General features: G+C 34.4%; 1 protein-coding gene across 1 annotated transcript; it reads right to left on the bottom strand.

The window, feature by feature from the left end:
- Positions 1–20,805: 20,805 nt before the first annotated feature.
- Positions 20,806–21,441, bottom strand: LOC131068607 (transcription factor IBH1). Its single transcript, XM_059217114.1, has one exon. The coding sequence runs from the start codon at positions 21,439–21,441 to the stop codon at positions 20,806–20,808; it is 636 nt and encodes a 211-aa protein (XP_059073097.1).
- Positions 21,442–21,714: the final 273 nt, after the last annotated feature.

Below are 21,714 nucleotides of genomic sequence, written 5' to 3'. Positions count from 1 at the left end.
CAATCAAAGAACAGAGTAAATAGAAGGGTTTACCGAGTTACTTTATGGGTTACTGAGGTATTCTATAAGCAAGGTAATCTTATTTTGAGCACTTAGAATCTACTATAACATTTCAGATGTAAAGTTGCAGATATTTGTAAAGATTTTATTGTAATAATTTGAGTTGTAAGAGAAACCTTTAACAGGGTAAAAGACTCTAACAAAGTCTATAAATTGTAAAGCCTTTAACCAGGTGCAGCATTTAGTTTAAGTGTTGTAAAATCCTTTAGCAAGGTAGATCTAAAGATCTTCATACTCCTAATAGGGTAAGCTATCAGAAATAGCTGAACATGTAGCTCTAACCGAGCACTCTTTATTATTGCAGTAGTGAAGTTGTGGGTGCCATCCCCACCGCAGTTTTTCTCTCTAACCAAGAGTTTCTGTGTAACCAAAATATATGAGTTATGGAGTGAATCATGTATGATTGTTATTTATTTGTTTTAGCTTTATGTTATGTTACAACAATTTTTGGTTTATGCATAATAGTGAAGTTATTGTTTAAGAAAGGATTTGAAGTACTAATTCACCCCTCCCCTCTCAGTACATTAGCTTTCCATATTGGGCCTAACAACAATGCATCTCCAAAATATAGAAATATTGTCAACTTTGGTCTACCACATGTGACTAGCTTCCCAACTTTAGTATAGTGCATTGAACCGATAATCACCATAGCACAACATTATAATATAGGAACTAGGAAGTTTAGTGATTGATATGATATTGAAATCATTAATCTAACCCTAGAAAAGATTTCCATGACTTTTGATCTACCATTTTTACAAGAGTTAACTATGATCACTAAATCATTGGCCAAGGCAACATGTTAATCAAATGAGACCAACAACATAAGATATTTCCAAGGGCATTAAATCAAGTTAGAAAGGAAGTTAGCAACCAAAATACCAAAAATAATAATAAGAGAAAGCTTCATTCTAGAAGTTGCCGATATAATCACATTGCTAAGTAGAGTAATGGCAAAAGAATAATCCAAGATTTATGAAATCTAGATTTTTCATTTCATTAACATCATCTTGAAAGAAAAAGATCATATACATTCAGTTAGAATTGTGCTAGACTAGCTACATGCACAACTTACCACAATAATGCAGATAATTTTTTTTATATGACTTCTTGTGTGGTATAATTAGCACCAAGGATTAAAATTTTTCTCAATTGTCTACTAAAGGTATCAAAGGAGAAGGCCTAAGTATGAAAATAGTATAGAAGTTTTATGCTTAGCTAGAGCATAAGGAGATTGAGTCTCATTCATCAGGGTGAATGATGCATTTTTATATGTTATCATCAATCAGTTGAATCATGACATAGGATATGAGATGACCAAAGAGGACATGGAAATAATTAAAGGATGTGGATAGTAGTTCATTGAATTCCCAAGACCTACCTATATCAAAATCTTTGGCTTCCCAAGGACACCTTTCCTCTGACAAGGTGTTGTAGCAACAAGATAATATTGATGGAGTTTGTTGGGTAAATCACCAAGGTTCACCTTATTATATACTCAAAATATAAGGAAGCTGATAAATACCCATTCAAATTGTGATTTTAGGAGTGTCCTTATATGTAGGTGGCTACGATAGCAATGGATGATCTTGAAACATTGAACCTCAAGCCAAAAGCAATTTTGATCCAGATCTAGGAAGTTAAAGAGAAAAATGACTACGATTTTCCCCAATCATACACATGCTTTGGAAGATTTCTAGGCCAATCTTGAGGATGAATTTGAGGTAAGAAAGAGGTAATGTTGTAGATTAGCTGCCTTTTAGATGAGGGATTATGATCTAAGAGATGACATCTACAGATAATCTTCTAATGATGGAGAGATATTAGATCAAATACATTGGTGATACTCATGTAAGAAGCTTTCTCTACAAGTATATTGTAATTTGTTGATTTTTGAATAATATATTGGATAGATTTTGGAGTGTGAGGTTGTTCTCCCGAAAGGGTTTTCCCCATGTAAACCACTGTGTTGTGGTATGCATGCTATTTATGTTTATTTTTGTAACTGTTGAAAAGATCTATAATTTTTTTGCATTACCTTCCTCTCAATATTAGTGTAGGAAGTTGTTCCACTACTTAACTTCTTTACTGTAAGTGGTATTAAAGTCTGATCACCTTCAGTTTCAATTGTGGGTTGTTGGGTTTTTAGAACCAATCCAAATTCTAGTGGGACCTTGTGTAAAAGATACTTTTTAATCTTGTTGTAAGAATTTTGATATGGCAAGATCATCAAGGAGAATAGAGATTTTTTTAAGAAGTAATTTTGAGATGTGGAAGATGAAGATGGAGGATCTGCTAGTAGATCATGATTTGTGGGATGTTGTTGATGTAAATTTCTCAAGACCTTCAGATCCTAATAAATGTACATGAAGAGACCTCTGCAATGACAAGGGTCTAATCATGCTGTTGATTTATGGACTGTAAAGACAAGGGTCTAATCATGTTGTGCTTGGCAGACTTTATTCTAATAAATGTACATGAAGAGACCTTTGCAAAGAAGCTATGGGATAATATTAGCTAGATGTATGAAGCCAAATCTCTATTAAATCAAAATCTCTTAAGGACGAAATTGTATTCCTTAAGAATGGAAGAGGGTGGAAAATTACCAACCTCCTGGTAGTGTTCAATATGGTGGTGGCTCAATTGGCATCTTTTGGTGTCAAGATGGAGGAGGAGGAGAAATGTCAAATCTTACTTTGTTCTTTGCCTGATTTGTGGGATTCTCTTGTTATGGCTATTAGTAATACTTCTATTGTTTTTAAGTTTGAAGATGTGGTGGGTGTCTTATTTGGTGAAGAGATGTGGAGGAAAGTATCAACCAGTTCAAAGGAAGCCCTAATTGTTTGTGGAAGACCTAAGGAAAAAGTAAAAAAGAATGAGAAGCATGATAAATCTAATTCAAGAGGGAGATCCAAATCTACTAGAAAGTCCAAAGTTATTTGCTAGAATTTTAGTAAATCAAGGTACTTCCATAAGGATTACAAAGAAGAAAAGAAGAAGAAAACGAAGAAGTTTGATTTTGATTTTGAGTTTGAGAAGGAATATGGTGATGCGTTCATTGTAGATTTGATCACTCATGCAGGTAATGAAGCACAATTAATTGAATCAGGTGCATTTTTTCATTTGAGTTCCAATAGAGATCAATTGGTTTTTTGAATATGAAGAATTTAATGGAGTTAAGGTGTACTTAGATGATGATTATCATTTAGATATTGTTGGTCGTGGTAAAGTAAAAAGAATTAGTGGTGTGCTGCATATCTTGAGACAAAAATAAAATTGATAGATGTACGTGTGCAAGTAGTATTTTTTGATAGATGATGTAAAATAATTAGACGTACTATGGTGATTGTAAGAGGTGCTAGATTTGGCACATTTTATAAGATAGAAGCACACACTGTTGAGTATAATCATGGGGGCTTCACTTAGTGAACCTGGGTTATAGAATGTGCATTCATGGCATACTAAAGAATCCCCCTATTTTCAAAATATATTGCTCTAAACTCCTTTTTTGTCACCCCCTCCCAATACATAGCTTGAATTATAAACCCCCCTATTTTCACCAAATATTGCATTTTTTCATAGCCCGAATTAAAAATCCCCCTATTTTCACTAGATAGGCAATACATTGAGCTTATTTTATAGGATATTAAACCCCCCAATATGAATACATGTGATATAATATTGCATAGATAGTGAAACCCCCATGTGTATAATAGCAATTATGTGAAAAGAAAATCTGTGGATACTTTGTTGGAAAATGTGAGGGTTTCACCTTCAGTAGATGGACATGGCTTTTGGGTACCTAAGGGTGCTCTTTCTTCTGAAACAAAGTTACCTATAGAGAAGACTATGTTATGGCACTGAAGACTTGGCCACATTGGAGAAAAGGGTCTAAGGAACTTGAAAAATAAAAACCTTGTTGAAGGTTTGAATTATTATAATCTTGATTTTTATTTTTGTGAGCATCACATTTATGGAAAACAAAACTGCGTTCAATTTTACTTGAGTTCTCATTGTAGACACCTAAAGTTGTCCTAGCTTAATTAAATAAATAATTTATTTATTTAAATATTTTATCCTAACTCTTCTATTAATTAAATAATTATTTATTTATTTAATTAATTCATTAATCCTCTTCTATCCTTTCCTTATTTAAATAAATATTTTTATTTATTTAATTTATCTTTTCCCTAAATTTTTTTTTTTGGTCAGTAATATGTAATGATTTTATTAAAAGTAAGTAGGGAGAGAGTTGGCCTTGACCAAGGGTGGTAACAACCTGGGATACCACCACTCCGAAGATAAAAAAGAGTAGAAGGACCCATAAGCATAACAAAGAACAAAAAGGATCCAAAACCATAGAGAAAGTAGATTTTAAGATTTTCCCTTAGCACCTCCCTTTGAATGTGAATGAAGGACCATATTGAAGGGGTTATTCTTCACAATTATCTATTTCCTCCTTTTCACAGTGTGCCAACCACCTTCAAGCCTAGAATCCTCAATCTGCCAATCCAAATATTTATCCTTGGAAGATATCCCCAGATCCATCATGGAGGGATCATCATGTTGAGCCTTACCGTTTGCTACCAATGAGGCCTCCTCCATATCTTGAGACATCGAAAACCTGCATTTTTCCTTTCCCTCTGGGGTAATAGCACCCTTTCCCAGCCGCAACTCCCCATCACATCCACCTGAACCAGAATCAACCCTATCTTGTAACTCTTGTTCCTCTTGAGGCTTAGTGTCTATAGATTTAGGGATATTTTCCCCAGAAACAACCTGAGAGAAGCTTTTTTGCAACCCTTCCTTCTTCCCAACCTTCTTCTCCATAGTATAAATTTGTTGCATAGCATCTTTCCACCAAGTGGCTGACTTAGGCATTCTATCTTTGGCACACTATGCAACCATATGCCCTGTTTGGAAGGATCTCCTACACCTAAAGGGGATCCCTTCATAATCTAAAGGCTGGACCCAACAACCTTTTGAGGATTTAATCGATATTTCTAGGAGAAGTCCATCTGAGACATCCATTTCCACCAAAATACGTGCAAATGTAGAATGAAAAAGATTAGATGTTCCTTCATCAAACAATAGGAAACTGCCCAATGAGTTTCCTACCGCCTCTAAACAAGAATCAAACCAAAGATGCAAGGGGAGATTAGGAAGCCTCACCCATATCGGGATCTTGTCGAAAACCTTAGTAGTTGGACAGAAGGCTAGATTCCATGGCTTCAACATCAAAAGGAACTTGTCCTCCCAACTCCAAAATTGATCACACAGAACATTGTTTCTGTCTTGAGACTTTTCAAAAATCATAGTAAAAAAACCCTTTGCTATAGGATAAATCTACACACACCCGTCAATTAAAGGCTCCCATTTATTAGAGATCGAAGCATGCAAGTCATGAAGGCTTGGCCACAGGCCCCTGAAGCGTCTGATCAACCCTAGCTCAGAAAAAACTAAAACATTATGTGAAACTTCCTCATCGGCCTCCACATCCAATGACACAACAAAAGCCTTGGTCGAGAGCATTAAAGAGGATCCCAAAACGCCATTGCATTGTTGATGGGAGCTTGGTGTCAGTTTGATCGAAGGCGGAGGAATTTTTTCACCATATCCATGTAAACCAAGGTTGGGCTTAAACCCCTATGCATGTCCATCCTTTGCATGAAAGTCCCCACAGTATGGTGGCACAACACTGTGTGAGGATTCACTGTCTTCAAATCTGCAGAAAATGCCTCGCTGCAGCCGTGACACCAGACCGTTGTTGCTCATAAGAAGACCAATGCCATTTTTCACAGCAGATTGGGAGCCCTATTTCCCAACTAGGCCATAGTAGTTTCAGTAAGCCTTGCATTTCAGTAGGGAGAAAGAAACCCTAGCTCCATCTCGTGGATATTTCAAACAGCTCTCGAGCGCCATTCCTTTCCGATTTCGAATTTGCCTTGTTGCCATTGAAGTCCAAAAGAAATACAAAAACATCTTTTCCCTAAATTAAATAAATATTTTATTTATTTAATTGGTCCCACTTCCTTTATCAATTAAATGAATTTTTATTTATTTAATTAATTCATTAGCTTTTTCTCTTCATGACACATGACATTTATCTCTTAATTTTCCTCTACCTACCCCCTTCATTATTTTATTATTTCTTTTACCTACCCTTTAATCCTAGTAGACCATTTATTTCTTTCACCTCTTTTTCTTATCCCTGCAATTTCTAAAGTGTCTTCTATATAAGAAGATTCTTTCATCCTTATCAAACCTAATAAGCAATCCTAATCTAATCCAGTTGTCTTTATGCAATCAAATGACTTCACAACCACAATCCATTCTTTGTTGAGCTCTTCTGAACATATAAAATCTGAGAGCAAATATATCAAACAAGATCAATGGAGATCAAATCCTAGTTGACATGTGAATGGTATTATTGTTTCAATTTGTTAATTTGCATGTTCTTAGTTTTCTTCATTGTTGTATGGTGAATTTTTTTATTGTGGTACTAGGATTGTTTGTGGTTGGATCTTTGTGATTTTTCAATAGTTTGTCATCATCATTTTTCCCCTCACACACTCATAAATCTTGTGGTGTGTTGGATCTTATTCACTTTGACGTGTCTAGTCCTACAGATGTTCCTTTCATTGAAAAATCCATGTATTATGTTTCATTTGTTGATGATTATAGTAAAAGGACATGGGTATGTTTTTTAAAGAGTAAATCTAAAGTTTTTAGTTAATTTAAAGAATTTAAAGAAATGGTTGAGTTGTAGATTGGAAATAAAATAAAATGTTTGAGGACTGATAATGGTGGTGAATTTTTCTCTAATGATTTTGATAGATTCTGTAAAGATTTTGGCATTCACAGACAAAAGAAAACTCCATATTCTTTGCAACAGAATGGAGTTGCAGAAAGAATGAACAATTCATTGATGGAGAAGGCTAGGAGGATGCTGAGTGGTGCTGGTATAGAACATTTTTTTGGGATAAAGCTACTGCCATTATTTTCTACTTAGTTAATAGGTCTCCTACATTATCTCTCATTTATAAAACATCTATGGAGGCATGGTTAGACCATAAGCCTTCATTGAGACATCTTAGAATTTTTGGTTGTGAGGAATATGTGCATGTGCCTAAGGAGAAGTGAAAAAATTTGTTGAACAAGGCTATGAAATGCATCTTTCTAAGATATAGTTATGGTGGGAAAGGATACAATCTTTAGGACCCTATTTCACAAAAGGTAATACATAGTAGAAGTGTTATTTTTAGAGAAATTAAGCCTCCTTCTATTACGTTGTAGCAAGAACATACTAATTAGGAAGATGTGATTCAACTTCCTTCTATGCTTGAAAGAGTTGAATTGAGACCCCTAGATAGGCAAGAAGTTGAGGAGGGCTCATCTAGCTCTGAATCTTTAGAAGAGGAATAACCTCCAACTCAGCTTGTGGGAAGGTTTACAAGACACAAAAAACCACCTGAAAGGTATTCACCTTATGATTGGAGATGTATTTTTCTTTTAATACTAATGTGGATGAACCTAGATATATAGAAGAGGCATTAGGTATGAATGATGCAAAATCTTGGAAGATTGATATGGATGAAGAAATGGTAGCTTTGAAAAAGAATAATAAATTGGATCTTATACCATTGCATGAAGGACAAAAACCTATTGGCTATAAATGGGTGTTTAGGAAATGGATTATTTTAGATGGAGGTATTGAGAAGTATAAAGCAAGGTTTGTTGCAAAAGGATACTTTCAAGTTAAGGGTGTTGATTATGGTGAGATATTTTCTCCTGTTGTGAAAATGTCATCCATCAATTTTTTTCTCTTTATTATTGCTGCTTATGATTTTAGAGGTTGAGTAAATGTACATGTGAAAACTACTTTTCTTCATGGTGATTTGGAGGAGGATATTTATATGACACAACTAGAGCACTACATGGTAAAACGTAAAAGTATTTTGGTTTGCAAATTGAAGAAATCATTATATGGCCTCAAACAGAGTCCTAAGATGTGGTACCGAAAATTTGATACAAATGTGTTGAGTTTGAGAATTGAGCATTCTAAATCAGATCACCATGTTTATTATAAATTTTATGGTGATCATTTTTTATACATTTCATTATATGTTGATGATATGTTAGTCATTGGTAAAATGAAAAGTATGATTTCAGAACTAAAGTCTTAGCTTCCTGCTAAATTTGAAATGAAAGATCTAGGTGCTGTGAAATATATTTTTGGGATAGAATTAAAAGAGATAGAGTGAAAAAAAGCTATGGCTAGGCTAGATTAAGTATGCGAATTAAGTTTTATAGAGGTTCAACATGTAGAATAATAGACTATTATGTGTTCTCTTTTTAGTTAGAACAAAGTTATCTATTTTAGATTGTCCTTCATCCCCATCAGATATGGAAGATACGATCATAGTGCCTTACTAGAGTGCAATTGGAACCTTGATGTATGCTATGGTCTATACAATACTAGATATTGCTCAAGCAGTAGGAGTTCCTTTTAGATATTTATCTAATCTCAGTAGAGTTTATTGGCATGCAATAAAAATAGTCTAGAGATTTTTGAAGGGAACTCATAGTATTATTTGTATTATTATGGTAATTTTATAAGAGACAAGATTTCCCTTATTATTCATGGTTATGTGGATTCAAACTGGGAAGGTGATGTTGATAGTAGGAGATCTATTAGGATTAAGGTGCCATCTACCTTGTAAATCCTATGACATGGTTCCAACATCCTTGGAAAGTTTCCTAAGGCACTTAGGATGTATTGGGAATAATTTGTAATATTCAATTCTCACAATTGTTTGCAATACATTCATAAGGGGTGATGGGTTATACTAGCAATAGTAAAAGTAGGTTGTGAACACAAATATTTAACATTACTTTCCCTACGTATGGATGTATAGAATAAGATATTTAATTACTTAAGAAAGTGGAAAAAGAGTGACCTATGGGCTTCTCCAACTAGGAGTATGGAAGAGGCAATAGGTCTCTCCTGGTTTCTAGTCATTTATTACTTTTAATCTAATTTTATCTTGGAAGTATAGGTGCCCATGTTAGAGGGAAGGTATTAGAAGCTAAAACAATGCCTTTTAGAGTTATGTGGAGGAATTCCAAGGGATGTGATCGTGAGTAATAAATATTCTTCTTTGGGAACCTTCATTGGTGGTTTTGGAGCTCTTGGTATTCTATAAATTCAGCTTATTAGTATAGATTTTATATGCAACGAAATATGGAATAGTTGAATGCAGTTTTCTCCACAGGAATGAAGGATAGATTGGAGGCATAAGGAGGCTGTTCAAATGTAAATACGTTCTTCTATGGTGGAGGAAAATAGGAGAATGAAAGTGACTGTATTGTAAGCACTTTTATTGTTGTTAATACAAGCTTGTCGTCTCTTCTTGGTGGAGTTTTTCCCCGCAAGGGTTTATGTATGTAAATCCTATGTTATGTATGGATGTTATGTTGATGATTTAGGCCTTAATTCTATTATATTATTTTAATTTTAATCATTATTTATTTCTACGATAAGTTCACATAAGATAGGTTTATTAAGTATGGTTAATAGGTTGATATTTGGCATCATAATGAAGAAGGATCTAATAATGGGTTTTCCACAATTAAGGCAACTTAATTTTCAGATTTACATATGAGTTTTAGATTTTCATGTTTCTACTATACAAGCCTTGAATCTCATCTTTGATTAGTTTATTGGATATAGATTGATCTTCACAGTATTTGGTACTAGTGTTGAAGGTTATTGGTTCTGGGTATTCCTCTATTTTTGGTTTCCTAGCTTGGAAATTTTGTGGGAATCATTTAAAAGGAATTAAAGGTTGTTAGAAGGATTTTGGGTCTACAATGAATGTTCTATGAGTTAAATTTGTTTTGTATATTTGTGAGATTGGAAACCATGGATATTATCAATGTGATCTATGTTGGGAATTTGAAGCTCATGCTTATGGATCTTCATGGAGTTTGATAATATGTATTTATCCTCTTGTTTGGTGGTTTTGTTCCTTTACCTTGTGGTCATGTATAGTGATAAGGTGTTCATGTTGGATGTGTTGGTAATTGATACTCAATTGGTTGGTTTCACTATGTTGTCATTGATGGCAACATGGCAACTTCTTCTGACTTCATGTTTTGGTTTAGTTGTGTATCGGCAAGCACTTCATAGACACTTCACCAACACTGACACCGACACCAACACTGGTAAGATGGAAGGAATTCTCAAGTTATCAGCAATGCAGGCCGACATGGTTTAGAATAAGGTTATTGGTATTGGAGACCAACATCTTTTAGATCTAAAATCGGCAATTGTTTTTCATATTCATGTATTTATGTTGTCTAGTCAACATGTATATTGATATTGTAATTTTCTTTGTAAGCCGACATAAGGCATGATGAATAGTAAAGGGTATATAAGTCAGTAGGTTAGATCATTTTGATATATCATGTGAATATGTATTAGGAAGGAAATAATGAAGGAGATGTGAAATATATAAGAGAGATCATGTATGTGAGGATATAAAGGGGTATTCCGGTAATGGGTTTAGGGTTTCAGACCAGAACAGATAGAGCTTAATCAAAACTATATTCAGGCATAGAAATATGCTATCTTAGTAGTTCACTCATTTATGTGGATTGTAGTATGGATTTTTATGTAGTCAGTGAGGCTCCTTTTGTGATTGAGCAGCGTGCTCTAGGCTGTAAGCCTTCTTGCAAGTGGAGGCCCTTATATTTTGTAATATCTCTTCATGTGGCCAGTGAATTGATATTGTGGGTCACAAATCCCATCGTGGTTTTTCCTCTTTGAGGTTTTCCACGTATACTTCTGTGTGTTATGGTATTCATTTATGTGATTGGCTTATTGGTTGATTTACTTCTTTCAATTCTATATGTACTGGTGCATGTTTTAATAAGGTTAAAATTGATCATTCAAGTAGAACACCGATTCACCCCCCCCCCCCCCCCCAACCCCCCTCTCAGTGTTCTTGGATTCTAACAGGATGGGTATTGACATCTTGGTCACATGGTGATACTATTTGGACTACAAAATGAGGTGCTTATGTTGGGTTCATGGTTTTAGCCCATGGTTACATGAAAGAACTAGAAGATAAGACACTAAATGTTTTGAGAGATATGGAGCTAATATGTTTCATATGGTTTAAGGTCCTGGACAAATTTCCTTTTGTTTCTTGTGTTGCAGTGGTCTCTTGTTTTCAATTGTTGGGTTTTGTAGATCTAAAGTATTTTCATTCTTTAGATGACATGTATAATGTGAATGTTTGGATGTTTAAATAGATTTTAAATTTATATAGATGGTTTTGCAGGTTTTACATGTTAACTAAAATTTATGGCATGTAGATATGTGGTATGATTGGATTTAGGGTATTTTGGATGGAGACAATTATAGGTTTGCATGGCTACTTGCAAGGTTCTTATCAATCTATGGTTACTCATATGTGGGTTTGTTTGAAAAATCAGGTCTGGTTTTGATTTGGGTGTTTGAGTCATGCAAATCCACATGTTATGCCTAATTATCTTTATTATGTATGATACTAATGTGAGGTTGAGTCTTTCAGCTATTTGAGAGTGGAGCACTAATTATGTATTTATTCTTTGAGATGTTTTATATGTGCTGATATTGTAGATTTTTTGATGAGGTTTTGGTTTGGTAGGCCCTTTTTGGTTGTCACCATTACTACATTGGTATTTTGATTGTACAATGAGAAAAAAATTCTTTGGAGTGCATAATATAGTTGATCATTTGAATCTTAGCAGTAGCTTATGGTGCATGAGAAGCTCTGTTCACTTTTAGTGAAATTTTGGTAATGATGCTCATGATGCCATGTATTATTTGGTATCACTTTCAATGGGATATTTATGCAGTCACATAATGTGTTCTATCTTCTTTGTTTCAAGATTTTGCTTCTAAGCTATTATTATTGCAGTGTATTGTGAGCCATTCACAATCTTTGATTATGAAATGAATGATGTTTTACAATAGGTGTCGGTGTCATGTAGAGCTCTTAGATTTTGGTTTCAAATTACAGTGAGAGTCTGACATATTTGGTTCAATTGACAAAAGATGTGCATTTATATCTTCTTGGTTTGGAGATCATGGTTTGACTCTCCCTTTTGGGAGCTCTTGGTTGATTTATTTGATCATGTTAGGGTCATGGAGGATCTTCAGTTAAGAGATTAGTGGGCTAGGGTGCTAGACACCCTTGCCATTTTAGCACCCTTGCCTCTCTAAAATGGGTCCATTTTTAAATATGTTGACACATCGATTCCCGCTAGTTTATTCATGATCCCAATATTTAAAAATGACTATTGGAGGTTGCCTAATTTATGAAATAATTTGGGAACCTTGTATAAGAGAATCTTTCCTAATTTGTTTTCATTCATAAACATGCATATCATAACATATCAAGGAGAATCATTTCATCCCACCATAATCTTCAAAAGTAAATATTCTAAGTTATATTTAAGCATTATGGAGCAACAAGTTACAACAATCTTCATGCAAGCATGTTTTCATGATCGATCCTCTTTATGACTTGTCATTTCATGTTATTGCATCAACACTTGTGGGTCATAGACAAAGAGCATTGCTTCATCAACAACATCAACAATCTTGAAATATAATATTGTTGATCCAAAATTTTACTTCAATGCTTTCCTTTTATTCATTTCATCAAGGGTTAATTCTAAACCCGACAAAATTTTCCCTCTTATGTGCGTAGGTGAAAAATTATGGAGAGAGTGAGTATAGATATAGAAAGAGAAAAGTAAGACACACAAAACCTGATTTTGAAGAAGCAAAAAACCTGGGTCAAGGCTACCTACCATTAGTGATAGACACTTTTCCGAAGAAATTTTAGGGAGATACTCAAAGCAATATCCTAATTCCAAAATTATTTCTGATATCTATATCTGACACTTTTGGGTCAAGGTCGATTAGAAACATTGATCCACATTTCCAAGCCCAAATTTCATAGGTTCTTTTCTGCTTCCTATTTCCAAATCTGTATGTAATGTTTGCATATCTATTCTGAAGTTGTCTATCTATGTTGATCATAGTCAATTTTACATCAAAAACCGTAATTCATATACCTCCAAAATAAATTTCAACTAAAACAAGGAGAGTTAAGATCCAATTTGTGCTTAACTCTTTTCTATAGGTTTGATGTTGAGCCTCTTGAGTCTTAATCCCCTTTAATGTAATTTTGGTTGTGAATGGATTTTTTTCCCATTTCATATAATTAGACCAATGAATCCCCATTTACACCTAAAAAGAAACCAATCCCATCCATCATTAATGGTTCATTATTTAGGGCCTTTATCTCATCTTCTTTAGATTCATATTTAATATAAAATAAATCATTAAGAAGGGCTTTAATTCAATAATTAGAGCCCCATTTCTCTATGATCTAATTTTTTTTCTTGCCCTAGATGACCATTCTCCTATCCATTTTAGAAAAAAAGGCACTTTCCTTTAAGCACTTTGATTCTGCTTGTATGATCTTGGATCAGATGACTATAGATTTTCTATTTCTAGGTGATTTATGTGTAAATTCATTCTTTCCACTACCTTTAGAAACCCCAATTTCTTTAAGGTTAAACCCCTTTTATCTCTATTGAAAAGGTTTTTGGGAAGATGATCGATTTGGTTTCTGAAGAGGATCTTGACTTCACTTTCTTTAACCAAGAGAATTTTGTTGGTGCATGTGACTACCTGATTAGTTGCTTTGGAGGCCTCTATACTATGATTTGCGTAGTTAGTCCTATGTCCTTTGTCTAATTCACCACCCTTTGAATTTGAAATTTTCTTTGTTAGAGCCTTGTTCACTTGCCATTTTTTTTTAAACTCTCATTTATTTCTTAATATTATTTATATTGATCCAATTGTTGAAACTTTATGCACTCATAACCTTTAAGGGGATAATAATTTTCTTATATATCATTAACGAACTTATTCCAAATTTTGATGGGATCATGCAACCCCTATCATGTTGTGCAATAGTTTCTAGCAAAAAATGATGTATTGTGATCAATATGTGTAATTCTACGAATGACATTTTATTATCATCATAAAATTTTGTGATAGAGAAATATGATTTGATTTGTTGAATATAATTTTCTAGATCTATTATATTAATAATACCCCTGAACATTGGAGTGTCAAGGTTGACTTACACCTTGAAATAATTTTGATATTTTTCTATAGAGATTTGTCTAAGTGGCATTAGGGTTGGTACACATTGAGTCATGAAGTTGTGAAATCATCTAAATTTTTTCTAATTTTGCATTTATAAGACCACATTGAGTAATTATTGCATTAATGTAGGAAGTTCCATACATTTTATTTTTGTCTACCATTGTTATCTACTTTTACATCCATAGTATTGTTTAGATGTTTTATTGTAGAGAGGATAATCCTTTTTTTGATGTTGTGAGTGCATTTGAAGGGGATTAAAAAAATGTTAAATTTTTTAAAGATTTGAGACCAATGATCCAAACTCTATCAAGGATCAAAATATCTTTTTAAATTAAATTACTAAGAAATAGAATCTATAGAATATGGAAAAGAAAAATTATATTAGCATGCAAATGTTTATTTAAGGAAATGAAAATTTGCAATTTAGATATAATGCATGATAAAAAATCTACATAATAGTAACTTTGAAACAACTTGTTGCTATGAAATATATATATAGAAAGGGGGCAATGATTAGTCCTTTAATAATATTCTATTAAATGTTAATAAAATATAGCATAATTTTAATGTATTAAAAATATGATTGGTGTTGAACATGTATGGAATTGCCAAAATTGTATATCGCTAGAAAAATATCTAGGTTATATGTATATGATGTAAAACTAGATTTAAACCCAAGTGAAGGCATTTGTTTCCATCTAAAAGGTTGAATATGTAGTCAATTAGTGCTACATAGGGATTCATATGACCTATACACTAAATAGGGCATGAAACTATTTATTATAGATTTATGATGTGGTTAATTGTCATGTGTCCAACATAGACAAACACACAAATTGAGTTAATGGGTGAAATTACAATTGTACATGTAGATATGCTTGGATCAATTATATTTCTCATGTTGGAGATGATATCATTATCTTTTGATCCTACCCAACCTTTGTTTATGATCATGGGTGCCACATTAAGCCTTTTAGTATACTTTCATGAGAATTTTTCACCATTGATGGACACCATTATTTTGTCCATAGTGGGGGCAATAATCCTATTTTTGACTCTTTGTCCAATCCATTACCATGCTTCTTATGATGTATGTTTCTAGCTATGGTTGTACTATACTTTAATGTTCATATAATTATATGTGCTCACATGCTTATGATTCAATCTTAATTTGTTGAACATAACTATGCTTATGATTATTTCATAATGTATTATATTGCCAATCTATTCTTATATGGTGATGTTTATTATTGATATATCTAGTAAGATCCTCTTTCGATGAAGTACATACATGATCACACATGTTTTCCTTTTTCAGTTAGAAGCTCATCGTGTAATATTTTTCAGTTTTCTTATAGGAACTCATGGGAGAACATATGTGAAAGGAAAGAAAATGGAAGGAGAATCTTCATCCTTTATAGACCACATGTTCATTTATATTTGTTGTATTTAATTTACACGTGTTAGAATTCTACATAGTTAAAGAATCATAATTCATACTTAGATATTCAAATACACCTCAAAATGGGGACAAAATTGATAGGGAGGCTACTTAGCTTACCATCAATTAAGCTTCTTTAATGGTTTGTTTCTATCCCTTCCCAGGTTCAAGTCTACTCCACTAGACTCCTAAGGGATTCCTTACCATTTGTTTTCTTATCTCACCTTCCTCAAGCTCACAAAGTAAGATTGCTCACTACATCCTTGCAGGGGTGCAGGACACACACACACATATGTTCTCTTATTGCAAAACCACCCATCTTGTTTGGTTTAGCAAAATTTTCTTTATTGAATTCACAATGTCACGGTTTCAGGCTTGTAGCCTTCTGGGTCTTCTTCCAGCTCTCAACAGATCCTGTCCCTGCAAGTTATCTTCTTTACATTACTAACACCTAGCCGAACTACTTCCAAGCTCTCCTAGGCTCAGTATGCAGAAATGGCAATTTCCGTTTCTTGGTTTCCTCCTACTACTATTTTACTCATACTGTACATTTTTGGCTCTTCTTGAAGTGCTCCAATGGTTGCGTGGATCCCACAGTGGAGTTTCAAGACAGAGCCATATTTACAATGTGGATTCAAAATAAAGAACCAACAACAACAAGGAAACTCTAGTTACAGAACTGTAATGAAAAACTTAGCAAAACAATATAGAACAGTACTTCAGCGATCGAAACCAAAAAAAAAACTTTTGTTTTTCTTTTTGTTTATCCAAATGATCCAACAAACCCTTTACAAATGCCCATTGGGTCTTTTAAACATTCCCTCCATCGTGAAACACAGACGGTTTCAAAACTGAAAAATAGTTACAAAATGGTCCATCGGCGTAGCCACAGAACCTGGTTTCCAATTGCCAATGTCGACTTTTTGCACTCTGCACTTCCTATCAGGCTTTGGCGTAACATCAACTTTTGTTTTCCAATGGCTGATTGCGACTTATCGTGCTTTGCATTTCCTATCGGGCTTCATCGTAACATCAACTTCTATTTTTCGATGGCCGATGGTGACGACTTATCGCCCTCCGCATTTCCTATCGGGCTTCGGCATAACATGTAAGCATTCCTCCTGATGGCCGATGAACCTCCTCTGATTGTGCACTTTCTATTGGGTTTCAACGTAGGTGAGAACCTTGCCTGACGATAACCGATACCACCCGGTCCGTGCCTATGCCTTCCCATCGGGTCATCGGGGTAGTGTAAAACTACTCCGTCCAATACCTGATGACTATCTTCGAGGCGTTCCGCTCCGTATGCTAACTCATCGGGTTTCGGCGTAGGTGAGAACCTTGCCTGCCGATAACCGATACCACCTGGTCCGCGCCTATGCCTTCCCATCGGGTCATTGAGGTAGCGTAAAACTACTCCGTTTGATACCCGATGACTATATCTGAGGCGCTCCGCTCCGCATGCTAACTCATCAGGTCATTAGGTTAGCATAAACTCGCTCCGAACTCTAGCGGCCACATCGGAATAAGTCCTACCGATCAGGGTAGGTCTTGCCGATAGGCAAAAATTTCAAAAACTGCAATAAAAAAGGACTTAGAACTAGTCCTTAGTATGTACATGCCAAAATTGGTTAAGGGCATTTCAACCCTTAGATGCTCCTGCACCAAAAATACAAGCGGGAAAAGTGCACCCTCCATTTATTTCCACATTTAGTTATGTGCATATTTTGAGGCAATGACTTGATATATTTTTAATTACAAATGACATATTTTTTGTGCATGGTTGGGCCTACATACCTTTTGTTGCTTGCATATAGCCCTATGCAAATGCAATCCCAACCTAATTAAATTCTTTGTTTGATTTTGATAATTAATATCATCTTTATATGTTGTTCCTACCTTTTTGTCTAATGTAGGCCATACCCATAGCTTTTAGGTCATGCAGCTCATTGTTGAGATTTTGACCAATTTAAATGCAAAATAAATATATATTTATTTATTTTATTAGCCTAATGCTGATTATATATGAAATTTTATAATTTTATGTTATACCCATGTATAAAAAGACATCAAATTTCAATCATTTCAAGAGATGAAAAATCAAAGAATCTCTCAATACAAGAACATTCAAGAACAATCATTTGCATTTGAGTCTTCCATATTTGGTCATACACTTATCATAAGATACATGATACACCTAGTAATCATTCTAGAATTCACATGAAGATCTAAAGTGTATTGCCTATCGATGTATTTTTAAATGCTCCCATCTTGTAGAAAAGAACTTGAGAGTGAAAGAGGATATCAAAGTCTAGTAGTCTATTTTCTAAAAGTTCACAAGATAGAATAAAATGTCATTAGAAAGCAAATTTACAATTATATAGAAAATTTGCAGTCAAGAATTGAATCTAGAACAAGGAAGTCACTCCATTGCAGAGTAAAAAAAACACATTTTGATTCTTAACCATACACAAGTATCCAAGATATTTTCAGATTCTAAGACATAAACTTCATTATCCTCATCAATTGACATACATTCTTTGATTACAAAACCAAACAATGTTTCCCTTTACCTACTAATACTTTATAATATAATTGCATTTTCTACCTAATATTGCCTCACCAAATCTATTCCACACCAACAAGTGAACAACTCATAGAACCTTAATTAATTTGAGTTAAATTGTATATTTATTCAAGTAAAGTAGATTACAGCTAAAGGAATCTTTTATTTCTGTTTTAGTCAAATAAAAATTCTTTAACGACTGGATGATGAATTTTTCCACTCAAAAGTTTCAACAAACTGAATAGAAAAATAGCAGCAACTAATATCCTTCGTATAGAATATTGCCACTAAAGAATAATCAGAACTGAAACTCAAATTAAAAATGGGTATTTCAGATTTCAAAATCATATAAAATTCAAGCATATCCATCGTTTTGGCTGTTGCCAAATAAACTGCAATTGGCAAGTTGCTGTAATGCATTACAGCTCAAGGTTGGCATATATTTTAAACAAATAAAGACGGTCACAGATTCTTCAAGATAGCACATTAAATATTGATCACAAAACTTTGTTCTAGAATCCTTGTTCCTCGTCTTTCAATATAAAAAGAAAAATGTACTGTGTTCCATTATCTCTAGCCATCTTTTCGTATGATTCACGTTGATACAAAATTTCATGCTTTCTTTTGATGCACACGGAAAAAGAAAAGGTCACATGAATACAATTTTGGTTTGGGTTGTTTTAGTTTAATCTTTAATTTTGTCCAGATTTTGAGGGCATGCCTTTATATCATGCATCTTTTTACATGATTCATGTTGACACAAAATATCATTCTTGCTTTTAAACCACAACAAAGAGAAAAGAAAAAAACCCTAATTACTTACCTAGCCTTTAAGCATGTCCCTTCATACCACCATTCCTCTTTTTCATGATTCCATTGATAAAAATCTCATGCCTTCTTTTAACCCACATGAAAAAAGGAAAAGAAAGATGCCATACCTTATATAGAATAGTGAGAATCAGTAGTAATTCAGGCATCAAAAGCTAACCAACTGACACGACGTTAGGCTGACTATATTAGTAAATTCTACAGTGTAGGCATGTCGAAAAAGAATAACATGACCAATTCAAAGCCACTAACCTGCTATTAATGGTGGGACAATAACATGGGATTGGTCAGTAACGGCCATACAAGTTAAATTAAAGTCCTTGAAGATCAAAAACTGAGATTTGCTCCTTTCATTGGAGAAGAACAAAATGTTCTTTGAATGCTTTTATAAGTTTAACGAGGAACTAAAAGAAAAATCTGGTCATAATCTTGAATATGATTAAGGACTGAGATGGTGGTAAAATCTAACAAAAGTTTAACCCGGAATTAAAAGAAAAATCTGGTCATATGTAATCTTGAATATGATCAAGAACCAAGATGGCGGTGAAATCTAACATAAGTTTAACCAGGAAGTAAAAGAAAAATCTGAACATAATTTTGAATATGATCAAGGACCAAAATGGTGGTGAAATCTAAATGAAAAATCTGGTCATTATCTTGAATATGATTAAGGACTGAGATGGTGATGAAATCTAACAATTAACATGACTGACTTATAGTGTTCATCAAGGAGAATTGTGAGGAGGCACTGAGTTTTTTTGTTAAAATGGATTAGAATGAGAAACCCAATGGCCAAAAACAATGGTTTTCCTTTGTGGCTATAATAGGGTGGGTTAAAAATTCATAGTGATTGCACTGGAAATTTTTCTCATGCAGGCCCTGAATAGTGAAATAATGTAACAGATTATGATTGCCGTCATTTAATCAGTAGCAGTCAGTAGCCTTCATGTATGGTAGAGCCATAAAAGAGAATGAATTTATTAGCAGAACAATATCCAATCATGTAATTTAATATAAAACAGTGATATTGTTCTTAGTAAGTATACAAGGAAATATATTGCATTGACAAGAAATCTTATATATAAAATTAAACATCACATACAAAGGCCATGTCTTACTGCTTGTACTGCAAGCAGATCAGGATTTATCACACATGACCCGAGGAATAACCAGATTTGAAGATCAGCTGCAGAATTCGGTAGTAAAAGATGGCATTTTTATTTTGGGATGTCATTGAAAGAAAAATAAAATAAAACTCAGCAGGGTCTTCAAAGAAAGGGAAAAAAATGACCATCCTGCCATTGAGAATTTTTCTAATACACATTGCCTACTATTAGCAACAGAACCTCTGGAGTTAACATAAGGTTGATAGGTAATATACAAAGAACCTATGGGCCTGACCTGTCACACAAAATACCATATAAAGAACAAGATCAGGCAAATGGGATTCTTCAGATATTACCTACAGATAATGCCATCCAGAGGTGCTGTTGCTAGTATATTTATGGCGGATCTTGATCATAAGGCAAGAGGATGCATTTAGAAACCACCCATCAGACTGAAAATGGCACTGAGAGGTTCTTTTGCCAATTGGGTGTTGGTGGTAATGGCTATGAATTTTCTTCAAATGTTACCTAAAAATGCCCCCAAGAGGTGCTGTTTCTATTCCATTCAAGGTGGGTGTTGGTTACCATTGACAGAATTCACTAGAGATTGCAGGACCTCTACCTGTATTGTAAGAGATCTGATGTAATCTGCGGTTTCTCTGAGCAAGCAAGACTCCTCCATGGATTCCCCACCTGGGACAAGCATTTGCAGCTGCCTTGTACGCCTGTTAAACATGCGAGCATGTGATGAGAAAGAAGGTTTCATTCTCTTAGAAAAGAAAATTCTATATAATGACAAACTACTCTGTTTTGAGCCTCTCAAGCCATGAAAATTGTGCTGCTGCATGTGGGCATGTTTTAGCCTGGACTGATATATCAAACGAGATTGTTGCCTGGCCCTCTGTGCAATTATTGCTTGGAATTTCGAAGGCTCCAGAATTTTCCTAAGAGCAGGCCTGTTTATCTCGTCACTGGAAATTCTGTTGAGGAGGGCTCGGCTCCAAGCTGCACGGTTTGCAGTGAGGGCAAGGGAAACATCTGCTGCCAGCTTTACATTACGACTCGACCTCAGGACCTCTGCAACTTCATCTCCATCACCTTGACTACTTCCCGTGGGCCTTCTAATACTTTTCAGAGCCCAGAGAAAGCGTCTGAGATAGAGCTCTCTGAAACTAGAGGAATCTACTCCTCTTGAATTCATGGTTTCCAAACCATAAAAGAGCTCTCGTGAATCCAGATCTGGGTTTTCTTTACATTTAAAGCCTTTTCATGTGTTAGAGAGGGGTGCCAGTGCAAGTGCCTGCTTCATTAACACCACACCAGCTCTGACAAAAAGGCAAAGAGGAACTAGGAAAATCTTTGATGAAATCGTGGAAAGCCATAAATACTGAAACAAGCAACAAGGAAGAGAAAATAAATATGGAAACTAATGAATAAGGTGGAAGTGGAGGTGTGGACCATATTTGTGAGACCA

This window comes from Cryptomeria japonica, chromosome 3, assembly GCF_030272615.1.
Source record: "Cryptomeria japonica chromosome 3, Sugi_1.0, whole genome shotgun sequence".
Taxonomy (NCBI): Eukaryota; Viridiplantae; Streptophyta; class Pinopsida; order Cupressales; family Cupressaceae; genus Cryptomeria; species Cryptomeria japonica.
This window is presented reverse-complemented; position numbering and strand designations above follow the sequence as displayed.

Excerpts from the sequence above, each read along its gene's own strand:
- LOC131068607 (XM_059217114.1), bottom strand. The coding sequence starts at position 21,441 with ATGAATTCAAGAGGAGTAGATTCCTCTAGTTTCAGAGAGCTCTATCTC.